This window comes from Pseudopipra pipra, chromosome 9 (assembly GCF_036250125.1).
Source record: "Pseudopipra pipra isolate bDixPip1 chromosome 9, bDixPip1.hap1, whole genome shotgun sequence".
Lineage (NCBI taxonomy): Eukaryota > Metazoa > Chordata > Aves > Passeriformes > Pipridae > Pseudopipra > Pseudopipra pipra.
The window spans coordinates 26148496-26176438 of record NC_087557.1 but is presented as its reverse complement, the minus strand read 5'-3'; the positions used below and the strand labels follow the sequence as shown (position 1 = coordinate 26176438).

At 46.4% G+C, this 27943-nt stretch overlaps 1 protein-coding gene across 1 annotated transcript; it reads right to left on the bottom strand.

Annotated features, from left to right (window-relative positions):
- Window positions 1-303: 303 nt before the first annotated feature.
- Window positions 304-27943, bottom strand: DMBX1 (diencephalon/mesencephalon homeobox 1). The gene is made up of 5 exons (XM_064665317.1): window positions 27806-27943; window positions 13187-13352; window positions 8943-9121; window positions 7425-7779; window positions 304-6952 (listed from the first exon to the last, which is right to left on the bottom strand). The coding sequence occupies exons 2-5, from the start codon at window positions 13338-13340 to the stop codon at window positions 6552-6554; spliced, it is 1089 nt and encodes a 362-aa protein (XP_064521387.1). The 5' UTR covers window positions 13341-13352; window positions 27806-27943; the 3' UTR covers window positions 304-6551.

The following is a 27943-nucleotide window of genomic DNA, read 5'->3' as shown; positions in this document are numbered from 1 at the left end:
GCACCACTGTTTAAAGATGCACTCTCTGCTCAGGTCTTTCCCATCATCACCTCATCACGCAGGAATTTTTTTCCTGGCTTGTGCTGGAAGGTGATGAGAGAGTAGAGCCCCTGTGCTTGCCTTGCACAAGGTGCTGCAGCCACTGCTTAAGTGTCTTGTGGCCAAGGGGAACTTTTCAGCTGCCACTCCAGCTGAAGACATCGACCCCAGCAGCAAGAAGCTGTTATGCTGCACCTTTTCATGCAGCCTTTTCCATGAGGTCCCATCCCCAGGTGGTGTTTAATGACTGATTCGCAAAATAAATTTTCCTTGATTTTTTTTTTTTTCTTTTTTATTAGCGGAGTATGAAAACAGGCAATAATTTTACAGAAAGCAGGACTGGCACAATCGGTACATAGCATCATGCTGCAGCTTTTCAGAAATGAATATAAACTCTTTTTTTTTCTTCTTCTTCTTCTTTTACCTACCAGAATAAATAAATATGATACACATTTGAGTTTCTCAGTAGTGAATTCTAAAGCACAAGGTCTTACACTACAGCTCAATTTTACAGCGATCTGTACAGTATATTACTTTGATTTCCTTTGTGTTCTTTAAAAGCCTTTGTTCCTTTGCAAGATGGGTTTGACACACAAACACGGATACACTTTGGAGCTAACTGTATGCCTTGGGTCAGTACCTGGGAAAAAAGAATAAATTGGTTTCCTCCTGGCATGAGAAAATAAACCAAAAACTTATTTTCCATCACACAGACACATCTGAAGTTCTGCTGCATGGGATGGACCCTCTCAATTGCCAGAGCAGCTAGAAAGGGCTTTGGCCATTCGTAGGGCACCATGTGCACCATTTAACTTGCTTTGGATTTAATATGTGTCCTAGAGAGATTTTGCAGAGGACTTCCAGCTTGAAACCCAGACTATTAAAAATATAACTGCATGTTTTTGTTAGTATATGATAAATCATATATTCTTCACAACTCAATTTGGGAGTTAAAAGTTGTCCTTTGCTCCTCTGAAGCTGGTGCAATTATTCCACTCTGGCACCACGGCAGCGATGAGGGTCTTACTTCTTGTAGTGTCTGGGTCTTACTCTACAAATCACACAGACTGCATGACCTGGGACACGCCCTGAACTTTGCACAAGGTGCTGAGGCCGTGCTCAGCATTGGCACCAACGAGAGCCTTCGCTAGTGGGGACACCCACAGGCAGAGGAGGCACCTCAGCTTTCGCATCTCTTCCCCAGGCAGCCCGAGGGAGCCGGGGACAATGAGGATGCTGTCATCTGTGCAGCTGGGAACCAAGCTGAGTGTCTGCAAAGCCTGTGGAAAACAGGGAACGTTAATCATTACTGGGCTGTTTTGTAACGTGGTGGGAAAGTCGCAGCCGCGCACCAGAGCGGGGGATTTTTTTTTGGTTTGTTTGTTCCTGCACCGCTGAAAATTTGTTTGGGTTTTTGCTTTTCTTATCTTTCCACTGTGGATTTGGGCTGAGAGCAGATCTATGCAGAAAAATAGCTGTTTTTCACTCAACTGAAAAAAAAAAAAATGGAGATGTATTACGCTGCTCTAGAACAGATCATAAAAAATCAGCAAGGGGCACATGGAGGAATAAGCAGGGAGGAAAAGAAAAATCAACACAGCCTGTAAAAACCAGCAGGAAAGTTCTGTAATTGACTTTTTTCAAGCTTAATTGAGTTATGTCTCATAGCTACTGTAATTAAACTAATAGAATATGGTGGATTTGAATTTGCATTTCTTTTCTACAGAGGTTTATTTAATCCTTTATGTGTGAACTCTTCAGAAATGACCTGACGTAATTCAAAATTGTCATGTCAATGGAATTACCACACGTGGCACACAGGGACAGAAATAACTACAGTTCCCTCCTCTATGTCCACCCACTTTGGTGTCTCTTCAGCAAAGATGAGCATCTCTTTGGCTGGCTGCAGTGACAACACACACCTAGAGCTGGTTAAAGTTCTTCACATGGTGAAATATCTAAATGAGAAATGAGACATGGGGGGGATCTGCTTGCTGATTGTTATTTTCATATTTGGGAGCATTTTTTTGTGTTTCCTACACAGCAAATGGTGATTTTTCATGGAGGAAATATCAGAAAAAAACCCAAACCTCTCTCTCTTTATTCCCATGTTCACCATCATGGACATTTCCCTTTATTAGCCAAGAAGTAAAAAAGACAAGAAAAGGGAAAAAAGATGTCTCCATTCAGCCTCCCAGCATCATTACTGGATATTTTCTCAATGGTAGCATTTAGCATTTCTCCTGCACTGTTTAAATGCCTTTTAAAATTTATTTTATTTTTTTATTTTATTATTATTATTATTATTATTATTAATACCTATCAGACTTCTCTTGCAGAGTGGAAGAAATTTAACTGAAAACTCTTACCCTGAATATTGTAAATGGTTTTCTCCTGGGCCTTGATCCTACAAGGACCGTATATAAAACCTTTAAAAATTCAGTAAGCAGGGTTTGGAGCTGTAGCTGGTTCACCAAGGAGAGGCAAAGTAAGAAAAGCCATAGGAAGGGGAAAAGACCAGCAGAGGAAATCTCCAGATACATAACCTGTTTGCAAATAGGAATTAGGGAGAATTTTTCCAGTCTCTCCACTGTTTTTAAAGGACTTGGCATATTATTTTTCCAGCTTCTCTGCTATGCTGTGCATTTGTTTGGCATTCTTTTCATGTATTAAAAAATCAACTTGATCATCTGCATTACGGAACACAGAATGCTGCTTCTCTTTTCACATTTACCTCCCCGTGGCTGAAACTGTCACAGGGATGCCCTGCCCTGGCACCTGGTTGGCACAGCATCCAGAGAAGAGAGATATCTCTTTTTCTTCCCTATAATAGTTCTTCTGTCTGGTGATGCTCCAAGAATTTTATGCCTTTGATGGAAGGCATTATATCCAACTGCAACGTTTGTTAAAATGTGTCAGACCTCTGCCTGGACAGTGAGGGGAGGGGAACCTCAATCCATTTTGATTCTGAGACTCCATCACTGACCTCATTTTCCTAAATAGCTGAGGCTGGTGGAAGGACAGGGAACAAGCAGACCTCACACTGCAAACTGGGAGATTCACAGGAGTTCTTCTCACCTGAAAAAACATTCAGGTTTGCAAAGTTCAAAGAGGAATGATGAAGAATCACTCCCTTCAGTCTTTCCACTACATACACAGGATTAAATTGGATGGGGAGTTTCTCCCTAGGGTTTTTTGTTGTTTTTTTTTTGGTCCAAAATAGCCCAAAAGCTCAGAGGCACTAAAACAATATGCAAGACAAAGTCAGTTTTGACAAATAATTATTAAACTTTTGGAAGATGAAGCCTAAATTCTTGCTTTTTTTCCATTTGCAAATTAATTTTGGCTTTAAATGTCAGAATACTCCCCTCACTGACATGCAAGTTTGACTATAAGAAGATAAACCACAAATTTTGCATAAAATACCTCAGGGGCTCATATATATTTGAGGCAATAATTTTTTTTTCTTTTGTTTATTTTTAAATTTTAGATATTTTCATCCTGATTCAGAATGGGAGAAAAACTCTCCAGGTGAGAAATATTCACATGCCCTGGTCCAGGACCAGCTGTACCTCAGTGAGCTGCTGCACCTCACAAGGCAGATGAGGATGGCACTGAAGAGATACCCCTATGGACTGGTGGAGATTCAGGTGTCTCCTCTCCCAATTTGCTTTCTGAGCTGATGTCCATGGTTTTAATGGTGTGACAGATGCTCCATCAGGGAAGATCCCAGTAGCTGATCCAAGCCTCTGTGAGGATATCAGCAGTAACACAGGGGATGAAGAGGGTCAGGCACCAGGGTCGGTCGAGATGTGTGAAGATGGTGAATGTTTAAGTGAATTTTTGCACTGTGGCAGGGGAAAGTTTCCCTCCATGGCTCAGTGGGGAAGGTCTTGTCTCCCTCCAGGGGATCATGGCAAATCTAATGCTGGATCAAGCAAGCTTATCTCCTGTGCTCCCTGTCCTCACCTTGGAGAAGCAGGCCATAAATCCACGTGTTTTGACCTTCCTATGGCAGATTCTGTGGTATCCATCATGAGCCTATGGTAAGGCTGTATCTGCCCTGGTCTGAGCTGACATCACCCTTTCCATCCCCATGGGCAGAGAAGAGATGCCTGTCTTACCTGGGGTGGTACAAGAGCAACTACCACACTCTGTTGTCTGCCTGAAATACCCCCTGACATGAACTGCACTTTCATGAACATCTTTTATTACTTTCATGAGAGCTGAAGTCCACATTTGGTCTTGCACCAATTACCCCGTTTGTTCACTGGCACCACTGAACAAGATCAGAAGGGGTGTTAAATTAAATTTGTATTTGCTCTGCTCTGGTAAAGCAACTCCACAGAGGTGCAGGAGTTAGCAGGGGACAGAAAAAATATAGGTAAATAGAGCCTTTTCAGGAAGGAGGAGAAAAATTAAAGCTTTGTTCGGGTGCCCCTGGTTTGGGTGACAGGCTACAAAAAATGAAAGCTGGGACTTTCAAAGGATGTTTTTGGACAGAGCAAATGTGCTTTGGTGGTTTTAATTTATTCAGGCTCCTTTGAAAGCGGCAGCCAAAAATCTGCTTCCTACAAATACATTTGGTTTTGGCAAAGTGGAGAATTCTGCCGGTCACAGGGGCTGATTTGACACAGTCAGGAAAACTGAAGCATGAGAGAAAAGCCCCAAACTGAAGTGTCTGGCACAACAGAAATATTTAAGGAAGATGCTCCACTTTCCTTGGAAGCTGATGCAGCTGATGAGCTGCCCCTCCGGAGGTCTGCTCTTGCTACAACTTTATGAGGGATAAAACACTGTTTCCCATCAAACTTGGCTTTTCTTACACCTCTATTTGCAGGAGTTAAATGCTTTTTCAAGAGGCATTAGTGTAGCTGAAAACATTCTTTCCCTCCATGTTTTAAAGAGGTAATTTGACCCCTGGCTGCTGCCCCGGTATGAAGCAAGGTGGGAGCAAGAGGAGCCAGAGGCTATGGGTCTACACTTCAGGTTAAATCATCTGCATGGACAGCACAGCTCTGCCCAGTCTGGCAGTGACAGACCCAGTCGACACTCTTGGGATACAAACCTATCACTGACCCCAGAGTCTGTCTGGATTTTTTGGTCCTAGGCAATATTAGAGATTAGATCTAGATATCATCCCTCCCTAATGCTCAGGACAATAGCAGTGGGTCCAAAAGATTTATTTGGTTTGGGGAAAAAAAAAGGTGATTTAAGGTAAAAAAACCAAGGAAAATCACCAAAGGGTGAATGATGGGCCATTTCAATAAGATCCGAACTGTTCAATGTAGTAATTTTGAAGCTGGTGAATTTTGGTTACTTGCAAACCCTGCATTTTTGGCAAGTTCATCTATCCCCCCTCGGGTCCAAAGAGAATATAAAGCCCCTGCTTACACCTGCTCTGCCTCCAGCAGTTCGGCATTTTTCACTTGTTACATTCTCACTTGATAACCAGTTTTGAACTGAGGGCTTGAGGATAGAACTGGGTGATCAGAGATTTTTTTCTAGACACAGCTTGTGTTAATCAAGTTTTTGTCAAAGATCCATGTAATTCATGGCGTATGAACACACCAGGAGTTCATACAAAGTTTTTATTATTCTCTACTGTCAAAGTTAGACCAAAATGCTCTCCAAAAAGAAAACTCCGAAATTTGTAAATAGAGGTTACACTTCACTGCAGATCAATGAGGAAACAATATAGATCAAAAATAATCCTGTGAATTTGGCCTTTATTTTCTCCCAGCCAGCAGCATTTAGCCAATATGTTGTCCTCTTTAAACAAGTGCTATTAAAAAGTAAACGAAAAATGCTTGCCTTATAGGAAGTGCTTAAACAGGAAATTCACCTTCAGATCGTTTCCCAGCTGTTAAAAAATTAGCTTTAGCAGAGAAGGGAGAAGTGGAGTGGTGAAGTGCACAATCATTTCTCTTCCTTAGAAACACCTTTAGGATGCTGACCCAAGAAGAGCAACTAGCTACCAGCTGAGGTTGGGAGGGTGGCTGATTGTAACCTTGATACTAGCTACTAAAATTGAGAAGGAAGGGGGAATAAAAGCAAAAGAGGTCACAGTTCTGTAACACTGACAGTAACACACGGGTGATGGGTGCTGTCAACATTATAAACTATATACAGGACAAAGCAGGGCTCTTTCTTTCCCCAAAGAACGCAACAACAACAAAAAAAGGTGAATATAACACAGCTGGCACCTTATCTTGGGGATGAGGAGAGGGGGCTCCTCCTGAACGTTACAGGCTTAACTCATGGCAGTCCAGAGGACAGCTCATCTGTCTGAACATAAATCCTCTCCCCCTTCCTCCTTAAATAGTTAGGGAAGACCAGGCCGGTAGCAATGTCTGATGCAATCGTGGTGCTAATAATAAAGGCAAAGTCTTCCCTGAAAGGGAGCACCTTACTCCAGGAAGAGACGGGGGTGCGTGGGGATTCAAGGAGTGACATGTCTAGTGCCAACCTCTGGTGCATCTTCTCGTGGGCAATGGTAGCTCCTCTGGCAGTCAGTTGGGCAGGGTGTCGAGCCCGAGGGACGCGGCGTGCTGCTTTGCCCGGAGCCTTAGGTTCTCAATACTCGTCGTTTTACTGTTCAGGCTTGGAAGGGAGCTGGAGGCCTGCAGGATGGGTGAGGACCAGACCTGCTGAGCGTGGGAGAGCGACTGGTAATAGGACTGACAGTGCAGAGAGCTCAGTGGCGCCATGTTGACATTCATGCCCAAGTAGGGCATGGCAGACGGTGTCCCCATTTCAAAGGAGGAGTAATGGACCAGGTTGTTGGTGGCTGCCATGTGCTGGCGGAATTGCTCCTGCAGGCGAAAGAGGCTCAGGGGAGAGGAGGAGTAGGAGTGAGTCTGAGCCAGGCCACTGCTGGATGAAGGCGTCACAGTCGCGCTGATAGGGGACTCTGTAGCAGGAGACAGAGGGGATGGGGGTTATTCCTACAGGCTGGGTGCAGGTGCTGATTTGCACCCCATTACAGCTGGGACAGCAGCATGGGCTTCTCTCTTGCATTGGTGGGCAAGCGAGAGGGGTTGTGACAGCTCATGAGAGCTAAACGTGTGTCTGTTCCATACTTGGCACCTTACAGTATAGAAATGAGGCTGAGCTCTTTGCTCTGGCTTCCCCGATGCTGCTGGGCACTGTTCTCCCCAAGACCTCACCTGAGCAGAAGGTCTTTGCTCTTTCTGCAACAGACATCATCATACCCTCTGTGGGTACGATGGCTTTGTTTCGTGCTGAGGACAGGAAGACAAATGTGGGCAGCCTACCTGTGAGCACCCACACCACAGGGAACGGGGGACTATACCCAACCACCAACACCCCCCTTGGAAACGCCAGGTCCTGACACCAACCCCCATGAAGATGCTGCCCCTCACCTGCTTTTGGGCTCGCTCTCTTGCAGTTCAAAGCCTTGCTGTCCACACCAGGGCTCTTGTCCACTTTAGCCTCATCCAAGGTGCTCTTAAACTCCTCCTCTCTGTCGGTCTGGTCCTCTGGTGCCGACTCGCTGGCCGACTGCTCCGACAGGGTTAGGTTGAGGTCTGTGCCAACCTCGCTGGGGAGGCTCTGGACCTTCTCGGTGTCCGGGGTGGTGGCCTGGGTCTCCAGCACCGGCGGCTCCGTCTTGCCCTCGCTGTGGCTCCCTTCACAGTCCTTCTGCTTCTGCAGCTGCTCTTTCTGCAGGCTCCGCTGCTTCTTCCGGAATTTGGCTCTCCGGTTCTTGAACCAGACCTTCGGTGCCACAAACAGCAAGTGAGAAAAAACAGTGAGAATCCTGCTTAGTGCCAAATTCAGCATCATTCAGCCTGGGAGCTCAGGAACCCCAAGCAATGAGGTACTGCAAGCCCGCTGTGCCCGAAGGTCATTCCACTTTGCTGGACCTACTGTTTTCAGTGCACCTACCAGTAACACATCAAACACATTTAAAAAAAATATCCAGCCTCTGTGTTGATTCTTTAAGACACTCCATTGCTGGTGGGTTTTTTGGTTTTGGTTTTTTTTTTCTTCCTGAATTTGTTAGGCAGTTGCACCCAAACAGAATGTCTTGCAGCTGTAATGTTTGATGACATTACATTGGCTTACACTCTGTTAGTTTCTAAAACCATTTGGTTATAAGTGGTGCCAACACTTAAAGTAAGTCACAGGCATAGGCTGTTATCTGGGAACTGAATTTAGGGAAGGAGGAGAGAATCCTTACATTTTTCAGCCTAAATCAGTAGACAGGATTAGAAGAAATATATTTGCAAATCTTGTTAGTGTTGTTTGGTTAGTTAGATAAGGAAATAAACATTTTTTAGATCAAAATGTATAAAAGAACTATTTTTCCCACTATTTTTTCTCTTTACAGTGAAGAACTTGCTATTTGTCTTTTAAAGCTCAGCAATGCAAGAACCTCCCCACCAGCAGGTTATGAACTAGCACATTGCACTAGTTGAAACTAAAAAAAAAAACAAAACCAAACAAAAACCGAAAACCAAACCCAAACCTTGGCCTGAGATGTTACAAATATTGACACTGGTGGAAAAGAGCAGCTGGAATTACTTGGGTCTCTACTCTCCTGAGAAAGCCAGAAAAGCCTTGCAAATAAATTAGTAGACTTCTATTGCTGTTTCTAAAATTTCCCCCAAAGAAATGTGGAAGAACAAATGAAAACCAGTGTACACTTCAGACAATCCTAAATTTAAAAAATGTGTATGTGGATTAAAAGTTTCTTTAACAGATGTATGAATTTGGATTATTTTAGCCTCCCTGCCCCCACCTTCGACAGCTTTACTGCCCAAAATCTTTGGTTGCACTGGAAGAACCCTGAAAGGTCAAGGGAGCTGTCAACCCTCTGGGAAACCCACTATATTCTTTTAAACATCCCCACTCACAAACCCACGAAATAGCAGTACCTGGACTCTGGCTTCAGGTAGGTTTGTGCACATAGCCAGCCGCTCTCTCATCACCACATCTGGGTAGTGAGTCTTCTGGAAGGTCTTCTCCAGTGCCTCCAGCTGCTGGGCAGTGAAAGCCGTGCGACTTCGCCTTTGTTTGCGGTGCTGGGATCCATAACGTGCCTCCAAAATGATGTCTTGAAATGTACAGCCGTTGGAAGACAAGAAAAGTGGCCAATTTAATTATTGGAATTTGTATGTTGACAGTTGAATAAAGCGCTGGCTAACATCAGACGAAACTACAAAATGGGTTTTTTTCTTGCTTTAGAGCTAAAAAGACACATACACACGTTTTGCTGGATAATTGAGGTGTCTGAGTAGGCAAAACCATGGTAGGGGGGTTGGAACTAGATGGTGTTTGAGGTCCCTTCCGACCCAAACCATTTTATGAGTCTGTGATTCTGGAAGTCTGTTCTGGAGAGGGAACCTCTTTCTATGACAGCTGTGGAAACTGCTGAGACTCTGGTGCTAAATTTGGTTGAAGTAAGTCAATCTGCTCCAACATCAGTGGGGCAGGACACGCAGATGCCCCGACCCAACCATGGCCTAAGCATCTTTCATTAAGAAACACAATTAAAAACAACGTGGGAAGATCCCCCATTGTACTTCTGTAGTGACTCACATGTAGCTCACTGTAGTACTCAAGGCATGATACTGGACAGCTGTTCTGGTCTCCAGTTCAGCAAAGCATTTAAGCTCATGTGCTTATGTTCATTTAGCTTGAAAGCTTTGCTGAGCACAAACACTCTCCAGCATCTGGGGTGGAAACAACAGCCAGAACCACGTCCAGCCCCACTGATTGCAAGCCCAGAGCTCATGTGCTGAGCTCTTCTCAGAAGAGCATCTACTCACAAGGCCTGACTTTGCAAACTGTGCTTGGAAAATTGAGGGCAGAGAAGAAATTCAGACTGGGGAAAATCTGAGGCCAAGAGTAAAGGGCTTATTATTTTACCAGAGGCGTTATTATTGCACAACAGTTAGTGGGAGTAGAAAGATCTTAAATCAATGAAAATAAGTTACTTGAAAATGAAAAAAACCCACCCTTTATTATGCAAGTTGGGACATGCTGTGCTACAGCCTTGGAATGAAACAGTCTGGCGAGAGGTTTGCTCTCAAAAAGGAAATGCAGAAAGAGCAGTGTCTGGTATCATTTTTAATTCAGTTAAGAATGTGACTTCCAGTAGAGGAGAGGAATGAGCATACAAGAAAACAACCTAACAGGGAGAAAAGTTGGCATTATCACACACAGGGCCAGATGAAGGCTCTGGCTGCTGTTTACTTGTGCTTTTGTCACGAGCATCGTGACATGAATCTAAACAATAAAACAAAACCTGCTGTCAGGCCAGCCCCAGCACCACACAGCCAGGTTCCAGATATGCTGGCTAACGAGCGTAGCAAATCAGCTTTGCACCACTCAAACATTCCTCTTCCAAAATTTCCAGCTGTTTCATTCTAGGTCAGCGTTTGCAGTGCCTTTCTGGGGGATTGCCAAAGCCGTGTGGTTTTGGCAACCTGGCAAAGATGTGATCAGGCTAAAGGTCTTCAACAATATAGTGCTGGTTGCATACAAGGGACTTTTGTGCTCGAAGTATCAGAGCAGCTCGGGGAGTTCAAACGCTGGTGGTAGCTGCCCCTTTTGGAGGCAAAGGGACCATTCTTGATGCATCCAGGCACAGCTCACAGTGCAGCCAGGCAAGGAGAGGGGATGTTGCAAGACAAGAAATGAAACTGAAGCTGCCCCAAAACATTTTAAAAAGCTAACATTTGTGTTTCAAGTGCATGAAAACAGGAGAAAGGGCACTGGTTAAACACCCTACCTGCAGGCTGGAATATTCCCGAATTTCTAGAGTAGAGGTTAGACTTACCAGCTCCCCAGAGGCAGCAGCTCATGCATTAAGTTTGGCCACTCCAACGAGAGCCAACCAGCAATTATTTTAATGTTTTAACTATGTTTTCAGGCTTTGTGCGAGAAGGAGAATATAAATTGCAGGTGAGGCTCTGCAGTTACAATCAGAAACCTCTGTTTTCTGACTTAAGGTCATTTGCTTTTGTGCTGCTTTATTCTGACTGTCCCTGGAAGGCAAATGAGATCTATAACCTGCACTGAAAGATATTCAGAAGTAACAGAATGTGAGGCAACTGCAAAGGAAACAGCTTGTAGGTATATAATGCCTACCCTGCCTATGATAAGCAGACAAGGGGACTGTGGGATTTAATTTGGAAAGTCTTGGGTTATTAATTTTAAAGATAAGAGGTCAGGAAACCAATTGAATCTCCCAGTCAAGAATATGAGAATAGATTTTTTTAATTTTTTTTTTTATCTTCCTCTGCTTTATCCTACTTAGGGTCAAAGACATTAAGTCCTCCATGCCCTAGTCTAAAAGATACAAGTGATCACAAAAATCTTTCAAGGGATCCTTGCAGCAGGAAAGGGGCACCTTGAGATCCGTGGTCTGCAAGGCACATTGCAGAGTTCAGGGCCTTCTGCTCCCACCTGACCACCTCCATACTGAAAAGGTGAGGGAATAAAGGGATGGACAACCAGGACAAGGAAAGTGCCCACCTGTCATCATTCTGCAGCCCAGCAGTAGAGCCAGAATTAGAGTCCAGGCCTCCTTCATTCCTCTTTGGTTGTTTATTGATGAGGACAGTGACTCCCTTCCCTCCCCTATGCTGCCACAGAGATCCCACAGCCATGGAGTGGTCTGAGGAATCAGTGGTCTGAGGAGGTCACTACTGACAGCTGGATAAGGGAACATTGCTGGCATGAAGATTTGACAGTCAGCTGTGGTTCACTGATCCGAAGAGTCCGAGACCTTTATCATCATGTCTTTGTGGACTACACACCTGGGAGGACCTTCCTGAAACTTGTGCATCCTTATTTTGGTGTAGGCCCTTATCTGTTAAATTTAGGCCACAAGTTTTCTGGATATATAATTTATTTCACCTACTCTAGGCTGGGATTCACTCTACATCTTTTTTTTTTCCTACATTTTTCTTTTATCTTTGATATCAGACAACTAGAAAGCTGTCTTGGAACAGAGGCATATTTTCAGTAAGTCAGGGAAGATTATTCCATTCTGAGGTGGTTTCTAGAATCACATCTACAGTAACTTTTTGCTCTGGCTTCCGTGTCCTGGTTGTCAGGTCTGCTCTACCTCACTGCATCCAAGTCCTGACCAAAACAGTGATGTTGCAGCTGCTGCTCACTTGTATTACAGGAGCCTCTGATGATCTCAGCCAGGTCTGGATGTTTTGTGACAGGTTGAAATTTAGAGCAGATACATGTGCCCTACCATACCAAATATTCTCAGGTCTCCATCTATTACTTTTGAACAATTCCCCCTTCCAAATCATAAAATACAACTTGGACTTTGCACTTCCTTTTAAAAACAGCATTGATGCAGGGCAGTCACAATCATGGCTGAACACAGAAAACCAGCTCAGATGCTCTGGACCAGTGGCTCCTGTCCCACTGTCCCACCATCGACAGTGCTGTGTAAATAACACAGTCTGGGCAAAGTCACACAGACTTGAAAGGCTCTTTTATGGAAAGCAGCAGGACTTGCATGACAATGTCACCCTAGTCAAGGTCTAGGATTCCCCAGGAAAAAATAGATCAAGGTTAAACCTAAAGAAGATCCAAATGAAGACTGTTTGCCAGAGGGAAAGAGTAGTTTGTAGGACAGAAGTGAAAAATACCTGCTTGAAGGGACAACATGGAAAAACAAGCTATGGCCTGGGATGGCCAGAGATGGCTGTCAGGGGATGCAAGATCTGGACCCCTTGGTGGGGGAGTCCAATTCACTGTTTGCTCGTGTTCGTTGTGCTCTTATTTGCTAACAAGAAAGTAAAATTTTCTGCTATTTTCTGTCTCCTTTTTAAAACATATTTCAATGTCTTTTTAATTCTCTCTTTTCAGTCCCACATAGTGGGGCTGCACCCACCTGACCCCTGACCCTCCCAGCCGCCGGAGGCCGGTCTGTAGCAAGGTGCAGTGGCCCTCTGACAGCCAGCAGTGCAGGGCAAGTGTCCCCTGCAGAGCTTGGCCACGTGGCCAGTGCAGAGGAGCTGTCTGTGTCACACACCAACTCACAAAGAAGAGTTTCCCTCAATGCAAGCAACAGGGGTTTTGTGGTTTTGGTTCGTTGCCTTTTTTTTTTTTCCCCCAGGGAACAGCAAAAGCCATGAGTTGTTCTTACCAGCCAGTCTCTCTGCCAGGGTGAGGGCGTGCACCGAGGGCCGGTAGTCGGGGGCGTGCTGGGCTTGCTGAGCTGCCTGCTGGTGCAGGTTGTACATGGCACTCAGCGAGTTCATGGCGTGCAGGGAGTAGCCGTTCACTCCATAGTGCTGCATGGTGACATAAACCTGAAAAACATCAGCCGGAGGAGAAAGGGGCTTAGGGATGTGCTGTCCCAGCATCCTGGTGTCTCAGCAGAGCCTTGGAAATGCTGAGCTCAAAATTAAGCTGCTGCGTGCAAAGCTCATGTCCAACCTCTTAACTCCAACAGGTTCTGGGACAGGAATCAATTCCTATGCCAACGCTAGTCTGGCTTCCAAGCTTAAAGCCTGGCACCTGACTATATCCCACTCAAGATATGCTTATCAAAAGATGGGAAAGTTTTTTTCACACACCACAATAAAATTTAACATGTTACTGTGACTTCTAATGAATTGACCTAGCTCTATCCCAGGACTAGCTGGGATTTTGTCCCTATCATTGCTTACAGTGGGCTGTTTCATAATCCCATTGCTGTAATATCAAATAATCTTTCCTATCTGAACCCACTCATGTGTAATTTGTTCCCATTCATTTTTCTTAAGGTTCTTCTTAAGAAAACACAAATGATACAGAAAAGAAAAAGAAAAAAAAAAAAAAGCATGTGGTGTAAAAGAAAATAAATCTGTAGTGTAATAGCACACCAAAAATGTTATGGTTAAAGAGGGAATAAGGTTTGCAATAAATACTGACATTTCATAGCTCAATAGCAAGGAAATTATTTCAGAAAACTAATGGCTTTTTTTTTTCTAGTGTGGGCTCTGCATGAAACTTCAAGCTCTTTTTCCTTACAGACCATCTGTAAAACTGAGCTAATATTGATCTCAAAAGCCAAGCGATGCTTCATTCATCCCTGCTGTAAATGACTGAGGGCCTCCAGGATGCCGTTTCTGCAGTTTGTAAGACATCAGAGAGGAAGTTGTGAAACATTAGCCACAAAATAAATTTTTTAAACCGCCGTTTACATCAGCAAGTCATCATCTGGAAAGTCAGTGCAATGAATGAAGGTTCAGAGAAAGAGGGGCAGCTGGACTAACTTAAGGAAAGCAGACGTCTTTTTTAGGCAACCTCTTAGAAAACAATTAAAACGCTGGGGGGAGGTGGTTCAACACCCATGGTTGGGTTTCAGGAGAAACCTGATGCGTTGAACAGCAAAAATCTGGAAGAACAATTATCTGTTGTATTTTCTGTACTGAGAAAACACCTTCATTTTTGCCCATGATTTATACCATGGAGGACAGACTCAGAGTGAAGAGGGAGAGATGGAAATGAGTTGGTCCCACTACCCCTCCTGCTCTGAACTCCCGTTCTCTCCATCTTGACATAGGAAGCACAAACTTGGAGTGACCCTGTTTAACATCCAGAGACCAAGCTGTAGCTGCTCGGAAAAGCAGTTGAATTTTTTACTATAGGGTCTGGCAGTGACCTGGGGCATCTTGTGACCTCCCCCTCACAAGCATCTCTCTGTCACGGCACTCAGGATCGGAGGAGGGAAGCCATGCAGCTGGAGTTGGGTAAAATGCTCTGCCGGCTCAGGGATGACCATTGTTGCTCTAGGATGTTTGGGTTTTGTTTTGACTGAGGGATTTTGGGGAAGCAGCGTGAGTTCTGCTTTTGGGATTGTCTTCTCAAAGAGGCTGCAGTAACCCCTAATTTGGGAATCTAGCACTCAGCCTCATTCCTGTTTCCCCAAGTCCCTTGTGCTTCACCACTGCATCATTTCAGCACTGAGAGTGCTGATGGAGGGTGACAGATCCAGGTGTGGTGACACCACAAAGATGTAATACACACCCTGATGCCCTTCATCTGCTTTGTGTCTACCTATTCACCCACTCTGGATTCACTCCCCTTACCCTAAGCTGTGAAAATGGGCATTTTTTGTTCAGATGCCAACCTCACACAAAAATGCCATAGCTCTGCTCTAACACAGCCTAGGGAAGACCTAAGCAATGCCAAAATTGTTTGCTGGTTCTCTGACCAAGGTGAGGGACTTTACCCGCCAACAGATTTTCAGCATTTATATTTATTTTTTCCATAAAACACACTGGGTTCACAGTGAAATTATAGCTGTGATGTTGCTTTCCTGGACTGCACAGCTTTGCTGCTGGTGGCATGTCTTAAGGGACAGGAGCTTGTCCCAGTGACACGTCCCCTTAATGTCGCCACAGAGGACATCTCCCATCACCTGGGGAATACTTGCAGGTCTCTGACTCAGACACTGTGGTTTCAGTGACATCTGTGGCACAGCCTCACCCACCCTTGGTGTGGTTTATTTCCAGAGAGCATCATCCCACCCCAGCCTGCAGCAGGGCAGTGCCAGCACACACCGAGCTGGCTCAGAGGGCAGCAGTGCTCAGCCAGTCCTCCTCATCAGTGAGTCCGCCGCAGCCGGGTGGAAAGTTGTTCCCTGCCTCTCACAGACAAGAGCTGGACTGCCTTTTCTGGCCAACACAGGCAGCAAAACAGACATTTGCAACTTTGTTTTGCCTCCTCCCCTCCCACCCCCTAACTTGTGAACCAGCTGGCTGGTTCCACCAGCTTTGGCCAGCGGGGTGGAGGTCTCAAAGCTTATTAAGTTCCTGCGTGTTTCGTGAAAACCGTTCGAGGACACAGAACCTATTAACTGCCCTGGGCTGCTGCCAGACCTCTGTCCTTAATAGATGCAGGAGAATCCACACCGGGGCTCAGCCTTGCCAGAAGATACGTGGGAGGCCAAGTGTCTTTGACTCCCAACTCACAGAAACGCCTGTTTTTCTTTTCTAATCCCCCTTGCATGCCGTCGGTTGTGTAGCAAGCTGGCACATTAAAGGAAAAATGAAGAGGGAGAGGAGGGGAATTTTCCCATACTATTCAGTCTTCCAAGGACACTGCCAATGGTGTTGTGTCTGGAGCCCAGTGTTTCCACTGAAACACTTTCTCCAGGAATATTTCAACTTATTTGATTGCTAAAAGATGATTTTATGTGTATACATGTCTCTGAACAAACTCTTCTGGGTGACCTAGAAGAAAGCGCACCCCAAAAAAAAAAAAAAAGAAAAGAAAAAGGACTTCATTAGGATGGACTCAGGACAGGAGTCAATGCCCATCACAGCTTTGGTGGTAACTGCCTGGTATAATGCAGTGCAGACAACAGGCAGAACTTCCTACTCACTCGTGCAGCAAATGTATCATCCCAGATTCAGTATAAAAAATGAGGGAATTTACTGAGCGAGACTGTTCAGCCTAGCAAGCAAAGTTAACTGAGACCACAAACAGCTCCTGTTTAACTGTCAGCTCCGAGCTCACTCCAACCCCAATAAATTAAATATTTAAAAGACATCATGCAGCAATTTTTTTTAATGGAGAAAGCCATTCATCAAGCCACTGCTGTGTTTCACAAGCTGTCGAATAGTGCTTACACTGGTTAAAATAATCTTTATATTTCATTAAGCAACCAAATAAGCTGATCCCTTCCCACTGGCTGTATAGATGGTTTTAATTTTCAAAATCTGCAAATGCATCTTTTATGTCTCTGGGTGGCTGGAGGGCCTTGGGAACAGCCGCAGCCGGGAGGAGGATGAGAGCAAAGTTCGAACTCCTGCTTAGTGGAAGAGAATGGGCTTGAGCAGTCAATAAGCTGGGAGGGTAATGTAGGGCCCATCCTGGAAGAAAGGGGATGCCTCATCCTGCTTTTGTGCATTAGAGATCACTGAAGAGTTGGGAGCAGTGGAGAAAGGAGATGGGAGCTGAGGAAAGGTGCAGGAAAACAATAGGTGAGAGAAAAATACCACTGCCAAGAGCCTGTGGGCTGATCCTGCAGCGTTTGCTCAGCACAGGGGGGTGGGTGCTGCCATGCAGTGCCCAGGGCTGGTACCTCCTGGGGCAAGTGGTTTCCTTCAGTGGCCCTGAGGGGCCATGCATCAGTGACTCTCCCATCCCCAGCATCACAAGACTCGCTCTCTCCCAGCTGCCCACATTTCACAGCTCCAGGCTGTGAGGTCTCCCCGCCACGCCCTGTGCCAGACCCTGCTGGGGTTCCCCCTCCTTCTGCCTCCGCAATCCTGGCATTGCTACCTCAGTCCCAAAATTCTCCTACGGCTTTTTACCTCTCACTTATATTTTCACTATGGAAGACTCACGGCTGCTGTGCCTATTTTTCATCCCAAGCCTGCAGACCTCTCAGACTGCAGGGGCTGTTTCCTTCTAAGATCCAGCCTCACAGAGAGGACACAAGATTCCCCTTAGCTTTAGCTGCTGCTGTCTATGAGAAGTCCAGGTTTTTCCACTCCCTGCATTGCTTTGAGACCAGGCAATGTAGGTCTCTGCCCATCACAGACTATCCCAGAGAGCAGACCACTCCTTATTCAGCTGCTGCTGTTCAATCTGATGCAAAAAAATGTGTACATTTACCAGCCAGGAATAGGAACCCTGTTATCCCAGAACAGATTGGGATAGCTCCAACCAACAACATGTCTCCCATCCATCTCTTCCCAACACTGGCCTCGGAAGCCTCTGGTTCCCATGAAGTCGTATAGCACAAGAGTGGTGCAATTTATTGTGCACCACTTAACACTGTGTCATGAAGGGGAGATTTGGTCCTGGGTTTTAACATTATCAGCTTTAGCTTATCAATTTTTCTATTTTGCAAATGTTTCCCTGTTTAACTGGTACCTAATTTTGTATAATTTTTCATGTAATTCTGTCCTGAGAGAAGATGCGAAGAGAGACTCATACGTTTCCTCGCCAGATGAAAACTCCTGTTCTGAATGGCTTGTGTATGTGTGGAAGCAAAACAGATCTGGGAACAATAAAACATCTTTTAAAAATGAGATACTGAAGTTTTTTGAAAAGTACCTTGCAACAAATCCATATTTTCCCTTCTATCAGGAGAAAAAAAAACCAAAACACCCAAACAAAACCACAAAATTCATTCTGGAACTGTATTAAGCGGACTCAAGAATTTGAGGTCAGGGCCATTTTCTGCTCGCTCTTGTCCTCATTTCACTGCCTTACTCCCCCCATCAAAACATCATCAGTCCGTACCTGGTTTCACCTGCCAGCCAAACACAAAATCTTTAGCAAAATTACAGAACTGACACAACTCATTAATGGAGAAATGGATCTATCCCTGCAGCCTGCAAACTCAAGTGTCATTTGTGCTGTCCACAGAGCTCGTGTTAGTGCTGGTGAGCTTGTCCCCGTCCTGATCTGTCCTGAATAAAGGCATCCCCAGCAGATCCCTGTGCCAGCACTGCTCTGAAGGAAAAGAGTTTTAAATCAAGACAGTGGATTTGCTCCCCAAATCTATACTCAGTGAGATGGAGGGATTTTCTTCAATAGCTTATTCTGGCCAGTTTTCCCAGGGAGAAACAAAAAAAAAAAAGCCACGGACAAAATATTTTGCCCTTCTCAAGCAAACTGTTGGGTGAGATGAGTTTGAAGCTGGAAGTAGGACTTGAAGCTTTGCAGGGGTTTTGGACCATTTTCTCTTTTCCCTTCAGCTTGTCCCTCCAAATAGTGAGTCATCCCAAACTCAAAGAAGTACTGAGACTAAATTCATTGATCTACACAAGATGCTCAGGTGCCATCACAAAGAATGGGGCAATAAAACCTGTAAGTTAAGAATACTGATTTTTTCCTAGAGAACTCAAGAAGAGGATACAGGATACCAGAGTCTGTTTTTTACTGGTAGGCACTGTGGGGTGTTGTTACATTATCACTTCATCAAAGCTGTCCCAATACTGGGAAGGTTGGTAATGGGGGGGGGGGGGGGGGGGTGTATGAGGCCTTCTTTATGTGGGAAATAAGCTGTACAAAAAAGTTAAATCTGGACTTTGGAAAGCCATTGTCAGAAAGGAATTTCAACACTCTAGTTCATTACTTAGAAAGAGAGATTCACCACAGATGCATTTGAAGTTTTGGAAGAGCTCGGCACGGCCTCAGGTTTGTGCCCTATACAAGGCGCGGCTTGAGCATGGGGAAAGTATCAGTTAAAAAAAACCCCAACTTGAAACAAAACTCTGGTACCCTTGATTTGTGTTCAGGGTCCTGCAGGTGACAGAAAAAAAACCAGGAGCAGCCCTGTCAGGTAAAAGGAAAATTGTGGTCCTCAGCCCGAGCACCTGCTAAGGTTGGTGCAAATCACTACTCGTGTTTATGCAAAGCACAGGAACACACTGTTCATTACTAACAGGTAATAACAGCAAATGGTTTGTGCTACAACATCCCATCCCCCTTATCACCACTGGCAATAAACATCATCAAAAATAAAATCACAACGAAATATCCGCCCCCCTCTCCTGAAGCTGTTCTGCGCTATGATTTTATGCTTTAATTCCTTATTCAGGAACACTTTAAATCAGCAAGATGAATAACGAATCTCTGACTCTGTGTATCTCACATTCTAGGAAAACAGGCTCACTCTATATAAAGAGATTGGGTTTATATGTATTTGGTACTAAATGAATTACATACCTGGGGGGTTATGAATAAATGATCCATGCAAGATCATTCAATCTTTTTTTTTTATATATCCCTAAATCTTTTAGATATATAAAGGTCCAAAATCACGTAAGATAATAACCAACCTGTTATAAATCAAGTTTTGTTCCTCACGTGAGATTACCGAATGTCTAAGGAAACAATTTCACCTTTCTAGTGGATGAAATATAAATAATTTGAAATACTGCAACACATCATAGTTTCTCATTCAAACGTCAAAGTCTGAGAGCAACATGCACCATAAAAACAGGCTTCCAAAGGACTCTTCTTGTAACTGAAATAAAGGAATTGAGAACAGCTCTCAAAAAAATTCCCAAGACTTCACATTTCTGATCTTCCTGCAATATTTTTACACCCGTGTAAATCCCTGGATTTAAATGGTGTTAATTTCTTACTGCAGGCAAAGATCTTAATTGGACAGGATCTACTTAAACGAGTCATAACTCTCCAAAAGCAAAACCTGACCAATTGCACCAATTCTTGCAGCTCACATTCAGCCATAACTAGTGACCTTGGTATAAATAAGAGATATTTTTCTTAAAACCAGGAGGACTGCTAGCAGCTGAAATTTGGAAATACTTCCAGTTAGGGACAGCATCACACTTTTGGGGTAGACCTTAATAATTGCCTCTGTTGAGGCTGTGCTGCTGATGAGCACAGCAACTGTGTTTGTAATGCTCATCTATTTGTAGCGGAAGCATAATAAGATTCTTGTGAGTTTTATAAAACAAACCTCAGAGCATCCTGCTGGGACAAGAAAGTTTTATTGTAGGACTCGAAAAACTCTGACACCAAGTTGTGAGCAGCTGAGATAACAGGCCCTGGCTCACAGAGGTAACTCTCATCAGCTGCTGTGATTTTTATTTAAGGCTTTTGTGAAATCATCATTTTTCCCCCAAAAGCCCCATATAACAGAACTGAGCCATTGATTAGATGGTTCCAGGCAAAAGACTTTCTAGTGCCTCTGTTTGCAGAGGCAATCTTCGGAGGGGCAGGCTCACTACGTCTAAAGTAAAATAAAGACATCCTGAAAGTCTCTGCTTTTGAGTGAGGGATAAGTTTTAGAGCTTGGAGCCCAGCAACTTGCCATGTCGAGCCAGGACTGGTATCACTAAACATCACTGTGGTGCTAAATCTGTTGCTTGTCATAATTTACACAAGACAATGAGTGCTTACAGATCAAACCAGGAAAAATCTCCTTTCCCTCCTTCAGAGCAGCGCTCAAGCCTCGGGAAAAGCTCTTAGAATTTATATTGAAGTGAAGCATTTTGCTGGCTAAATAAGAAAAGCTCTTAATATGAGCATCACTTTGACTCTAGTTTCTCATCTCATTCTGCTTGCAGCTCAGTCAGCAGCAAAAAAAAAAAAAAATCATGCATTTAAGATTTCTTATGATTAATAGCACAGTGGAAACTGAACCCTACAGCCCAGCTCTGCCAACACTGCTGCTGCACTCTCCACATCCATGGCTGTGAAATGCAGCAGCATCCCACTGCAGCCAGGCTCACACATACCTGTGATGCCCACCTGCCCTCACCTCTCCAGACTTTACGGCATCTCTGCCTCCAGACTGCTCTGACTTCAAGACTTGGAGTACCCTTAAAGCCTCTGCAATCAAACTACTGAATTCACAAACAGCTTAAAGGGTTCATCTTGGGTGTTTATATGAAAAAAGTACTTTCCCCCATCCCAACCCTTCCAAAACAAGCATGTTTCTGGCTTAGCTGTATTTCCACACAGTTTGTCTGGCTCAGACCTTCCCCTCACTTCTGTGAAAATGGCTTTGCTTGAGAAGCATCACTTTGTTTTCCCTAACGCTGGCAAAGGGAATTTTCCAAACCAGACTTCCCAAACCCTGTCCTTCCCCAGGGCTGCTGGCAGCATGAGGGTGGCTAGCTGCTTTCTCTCTGCCCCCAAAACAGCTTTTGCCTGCAGCATATTTGACTGCAGATTTCTTCCAGGAGCAAATTGACTGGCTTGAAGGCACCTTCCTGGGGCTGCTGTTGGGGGTTCAGGAATCTCCACTGTCCCTGGAAGATGGAGTGATATCCTGGAGGATTTTACCCATGGCATAGTCCTGTCAAAATACGTTTCAAGCCTGTGACATTTAGTGACAATGACCTCTGTCTGTCCTGAGCACCACAACCATGATGCTGATCTTAAGATCTAGCCCTGAGCCCTAACAAGGGAGACCAGACACTGCAAGAAGCGCTTGCAGTCCTGACAGATAGGCTTTGTAAAGATTTGCTGAGGCAGTTAAGACATTCCTAGTCCTGCCCCTGCTGCTCTCAGGTGCTACAAGCCTGGAAGCCAGGCTGGCAGAAGGGAATGCATGCTTACTCCAGGCATTCCCAGTGCAATGCCTCAGCTCCAGGGGCAGCAACTGGAATGAGGCACGGAGGGAGGGTGATTTCTCCACCCACCATCACTACTCCTCAAGTAAAAAGTTGGAGCTGTATTTCTGGGTGTTAAGCTGAGAGCAGTTAGGTACACACACAAGGAGGAGAGCAACATGTTTTTGTGAAATGCACAAATGTGGTTTGTGCTGCTTTCTTGGAGTTTAACCCAGCTGGCACAAAACTATTTTCCTAGGTGCTCTTTCAGCTGGTTAGTTGACAAGCTGTGAGGCTGTGACAACCAAGTGCAATTCTGCTTGAAGGTGATTTGGAGAAATATAAAGAACAAGCAAATTTTGAAAGCAGCAGAGTTGAGAGCATGAACCCAGGATGTTTCTGCAAGTTCAGCTACACCCTGGCTCTGCCCCTGAAGATGATTTTTACAGCACTCAAAACAACAGTCACAAAACACATGGTGGCAACTGCTTCTGCTCAGACTAAGATCAACTATAAGGCAAAATGACAAACAAATACTACTTCAGTCAAAAAGAAAAAAAATTAATTCTGAAGGGCAGTTCCAGCAAGCCACGCAATTGTGAGGCTCTTCCAACACCTTAGAAGTATTAAAGTAATTCCTAAACCAGAAATTTTAAGTTTTTCTCCAAGTGATAACACTCATCGTCATCCTGCCACTTAAAAGAAGCCGTTTGAATTCAGTGGCTTTCACAGGGCGGGGGCTGGGGTGGGGGAGAAGACTCGTGCCACCTTAAAACAGAGCCAGGGGCTGGGGAGCACCACGGCTGCATGTAACGCTTCCTTTCCCGTAAGCGTTTGGATCCATACACCGAATTAACTGCGGCTGCCAAGGTAAGCAATGTAGTTTGGCCACCAGCAGGTGATCTGTGCTTTAAAGGGCTGTGGGCTGTAAAGCGGGGAGAGCAGCTAAATGTTCACTGGGTTTAGAGGGGAGATGTGGAGTCCTTCAGCAGAAGCGTGTCTGCTCGCTCCCCCCGGTGCTGAGGACATCAGCTTTCCACAACTCCCTTTGGGGGAACGTTTTCCGCCCGCCAAGATCCATCAGCTGGTCTACCCCAGTGCAACTGTCACTCTTTCTTTGGAAGGTCCTAGTGGAGCTCCCAAGCATCACCCCCCACACTTTCAGTTTTAGAGCAGCATTTCTCAAGTCAGTATTTGCTCTGGCCGTACAGAGGCTAAAGTTGGTCCTAAGAGAGCTGTGCCAGCAGCTACCAGGAAGAAATCACATTCTTATTATCGTCTACCTACAACTCCTGGCTGTAAATGCCCATTTCCCACCCTTTGGAGAACTGCTGGTCCATCCTGCTCCCAGCCCCTCTCAGAGACACTCTCCTTCCCAGGAGCTATATCTGTACCAGACCTGCTTTAGAAAACATGAGGAGTCTGATCCAAAACCTAATGAAGTCAAAGGGGGGAAAAAAAAATAAAAATCAATTTCAATAGCTCTTAAAAGTGGAATAAACTGGTGGGAAAAGTTCCAGGGTTTGGCTAACCCAGTGCACCACAAATTAATTCCTGAATATTTATTTACATTTACAAGTTCTCCACCCTCTTCACAACAAGCATATTTTGATGGAAATTCCCCCAAAGTAGGTTAGCTTATCATTAGGTGTATAGGATTGGAAAATTTTGGATTTATTGAATCCGTGTTCTTCAGCATTTTCCCTACTCCTGTGTTTTTCCAAATGAAGTGAGGTAGCTGTAAATGTGTTCTGTTTAGACGTGAGTGGTGGAAATCAGTACTCAACCTTTTGAAAAGGTTTAAACCCAATTGACATTTGTCAGTGGCTCAGCAGATGCATTTTGACAAGCTGAAATTTTGGGATGCCACTGAAAAATCACTGGAGTCTTAGAAAACATGGACTACTTCTAGATAAAGTGTTTACCCACAGCATTACCAGTATATTCAGTAGGTAGCCACATCATAAGAGCTGGACCAGCTCTTTGTTTTGGCAGTGCTGGCTGCAATAATGACAGAAGAGAAAAAAACAGTTCACTCTGGCTTCTTTTCATGCAATTGCCCTCTTTCTCTGTAAAGCATCCTTTTGAAGGATAAAGACACCGGGAACAAAACCCACTGAAGTCACTCCCTCTACAACTATATTGTGCAAAATATTGCCTGGCCAGCTTGCCCCCTCTCTGATCTGTGGGAAGCTCCTTTGGCTCCGTTTCTTTGATGCAGGTTAGTGGCAGTGGCACTGAGAAGAAGCAACATCTGCACCAGCGCCGTGAAAGAGCTGTGCCTTCTGACGTGGCAATAAGATCACTACAGGAGCCTCCTCATATGTGTTAGCATGAGGAGAATCTCCCATTCAGTCATCAACACCTCTCTAAATCAGCAGGAAAAGCTGGAAAGCTGATCTAAACTGGTTTTCTGTGTACTGATGGTACGGTTTTAGGTGTATTTTTGCATGGAGTATATTGGTGTAATTTAATACAACCTCTCATCAGTCATGGGCTAACTCAGGATTGAAGTCACTTTTTAAGGAATTTTGTGCCCATTACAGCTCTTAGTTAGAATGGAAAAGATGAACTTAGAAACATGATCCGAAAGCCAAAGGGTTGTAGGTCCAAGTCTCTCCAGCTGGGGCAAGCAAGGAAGCGGGACCGAGTTGCATCAACTTACTCATGGGTGAAAAGTCAACATGGAAGGGAAAAAAAGCTAAACAGTCAGCGTGCCAGTTCTGAGATGTGGTTAAGAGAAAAGCAGAGCAGTGAGAACCTGCAGATTCACACTCTGCCCACCACTGCACGGGGAGTGTGGGCCAGGGAGGGCATAAAACCTCTCCTCCTCAGGAGGAGCCCCATCCTGCTCTCCCTAGGACAGACAGGGCAGAGGGACAGCCTCGTCTGCACTGGAGCACCCTTTGGGGCTCAGCCTTTGCCCCTCATCGAGAACACAACTCACGTTCTGAGGTGGGTGAGGAACTCAGCAGGGTCAGTTGTCCACGGCTTGGAAACTCAGGGAGGGGATGAAAAAAAAAGCAGCAGGGCTTGCTTGAAAAGCTTGGAAAGGTGGGTACTGAAGGTTACCCCCGCAGCCCAGTTCGCTAAACCCCGGGCAAGCTGGGAAGCGGCCGGCGGCTCCCGTGGCCGGTCCCACCCGAGCCATCTACGAGCAGATTTCGCTTCTCATTCGCTTTGTGTTCCGTGCAGAGGTGAGGGAGAGAGAAGGGGAAAAAAACCCCCAACCAACCAACCAACCCTCCAGCCCTGCCTTTGGGGAAGCGGGAGGCTACTTCAGTCAAAACTGTTATCCATTAACATCCAATTATCACTTGGTCCAAGCCATTAATTATAAATCAGCCTCCTAATTGGGATAATTAGCTCTCTGCTACTTAATGTAGTATGACTGATGCGTTTGGAAAGAAAGTAATCAGTCCATTTGTTTAGCGTTAGGCGAACAAATCCAACTCTCATGGTTTAATTTCAGCCGCAGCCTTCCCACCCCTCTCGCCCCCCTCCCGGCCCACCATCAGCATTCAAAGCTCATTGCAGCTCCATTAATTGTTTGGCAATCACGGCGGGGAGGGGCACACGCATCTCCGCGGGGCTTTCGAGAGGGCAGCCCCCGGCCCCGGGATGCGAGCGGACTCGCCACTCCCTCGAGGGGGAATCGCTGGGGTTTTGGGAAGGGGGTTAATTAGAGGGGATGGGTTTGAACCTGAACACGACCCACATCTACGATCGCTCCGGAGGAGCGAGGGGCTCTACGCCCCGCAGTTCCCCGCATCCTCTCGCCGCCTCGGCCGGGTCTCGCTTCCAGAAACCATTTCGGGGAGAGCGGAAAAACTTTCCTTTTTATTTTTCCCCCCTCTCCTTTCCCCCACTTCCCCTGGATGTCTCATTAATGCCGGCTGCTCGGCGAGCCGCCGATAGCTGCGGGACATGATTAGATATTTATTACTGTCATTTACATGGAAAACTTGAGCTAACCAAGTGGAACTGGAGGGGGCCGCCGGAGGGGACGGGATGAGGCGGAGCGGGGACATTTCTTTTTCCCCGGCGCTGAAAGCGGAGCCGGAATGCGGGACACATCCGGAGCGCGGCCGGCTGGAGCAGAGGGTGCGGGGGAAACCCCGCAAAAGCGCCCATCCAGGGACTGGAGTGTTGGGCCGAGCCTTTCCTGGGTCTCGAGCTTCGGTACCACTTCACTCCGCCCGCGTTTCGTTTCGAAAGGGATCGGGCAGCGCTCGGTGCGGGCATCCCACCGGGAAACGAGGGATGTTGCCCCCTCCCTCCTTTCTGCGGACAGCCTCGCCGAGGCGACCCTCGAGGACACCGAGGACCCGTCCCCGGATACGCTGACCCCGTTTTACCCCGCAGGCGCCCGGGCTCTATCCCTGGAAATTAATGGAAAGCGCAGCCGGGAAAGCCGCCGACCGCGGGGACCGGAAGGCTCCGTAGTGGTCGCTTCTTGCCCCTTCTCTCCCCAAATAAAGGGACAGCAGCGGCCAAGTGTCACAGTCAAACCCCATCTCCATCGGAGAAGAAACTTCCCCGAGGGCCTTGCTAAAGGAGCCCGTGTGTCCGGTGCCCCGCAAGGCTCCCGGGGAGGTCACCCTCGTTCTCTCCTTGCCCCGTGCAAGGCGGACGGGTTCCGGATGCCCCGGGCAGCCAGCACCGAGCGGGGACGCGGACTTTTTTCCGCTCAAGTGCTGGTCGCGGCGGAGCACAACCGACCCCCACTTCCCTATCTGTTATCCCATGGCCCGAGGGGCGACTCTGGCGGAGATGTATGAGATCTCTTGCGGTAAAAATATGCATGCGGGTCCCCATTTGGTTAGCCCTATAATGGAGGTGTAAATAGGTTTCGACTGCGAAGCCCTTAATTTATCAAGAAGGGCTGACAGGGCAGGTCCGGGATTTATATACCCCTTGAAGAGAGAGAGCGGGAAGTGTGGGGGGAGCAAAGACTGCCCCTTCCCTCACTCCCCAGCTCCTTACAGACCGGTCCCCGTCCGTTTTGCCGTCTAACCCCGCAAAGGGATGATGTGGGGGTGTGATTCGTCCTAGAACGCCTTCCTAGTGCTGCCAGAGTTTTGCCCTCCCTTGCCGTCCCTTCCGCACTCAACTTCCAGCCGCATCAGAAAGAAAAACCAACCCCAGAGCCACTCCCAGCGGGGCCATCGCCGGCCTCCCCCGCTCCCGGCCCCGCTCGCGGGGGTTTCTGCCCTCGGCAGCTCTCATCAGGCTGCGCAACTCACTAAAACAGCTTTATGTAAATGGAGGGAAAGTTTCGCTCTTCCCCCCGCCGAGCCCGGCAGACTGAGGGATGCGCGTCCCACACCATTCCGAGTTGCATCCTTCTCATCCCTGGCAGCTGCCTAAACCCGGCACCGGAGCGGGCCCAGGGGCTCTGAGTTGGGATCAGTCGGGAACAAGGCCCCGGGCCGGTAGTGTGTTGGTTGGTTTTTTTTTTGAAAGAGTGGTATACTCCAAATAAAGAAAAAAAAAAAAATAAGGATAGGAGGGGATGGAATTTACTCTGGAGCCCGAGCTGGGCTTCTCCTCCTCGGCTGTGCGCGCATCCCCACCGGCGGCCTCTCCACTGGCCGCGGATTTCCCCCCCTCCCCCCGGAGAGATTCCCCCTCCTCGCAAGTGAGCCCCAAATTCCTCTTATTTCACCCTCGGCACCCCCAGCCCACCCGGACCCGCGCTGCCCGGGTTGCGGGGGGGAGTTTCTTACCTGGGGCGGTGGGGCAGCCTGTCCGCCCGCCGTGGGAGCGGTGACACGCGTGGGAGCGCGGCGCTGCGCCCCGGCCCGCCCTACTCCATCCGCCCGCGCTGCCTGCGCGCTGCCTGCGCGCCCGGCGGAGCTGCCATC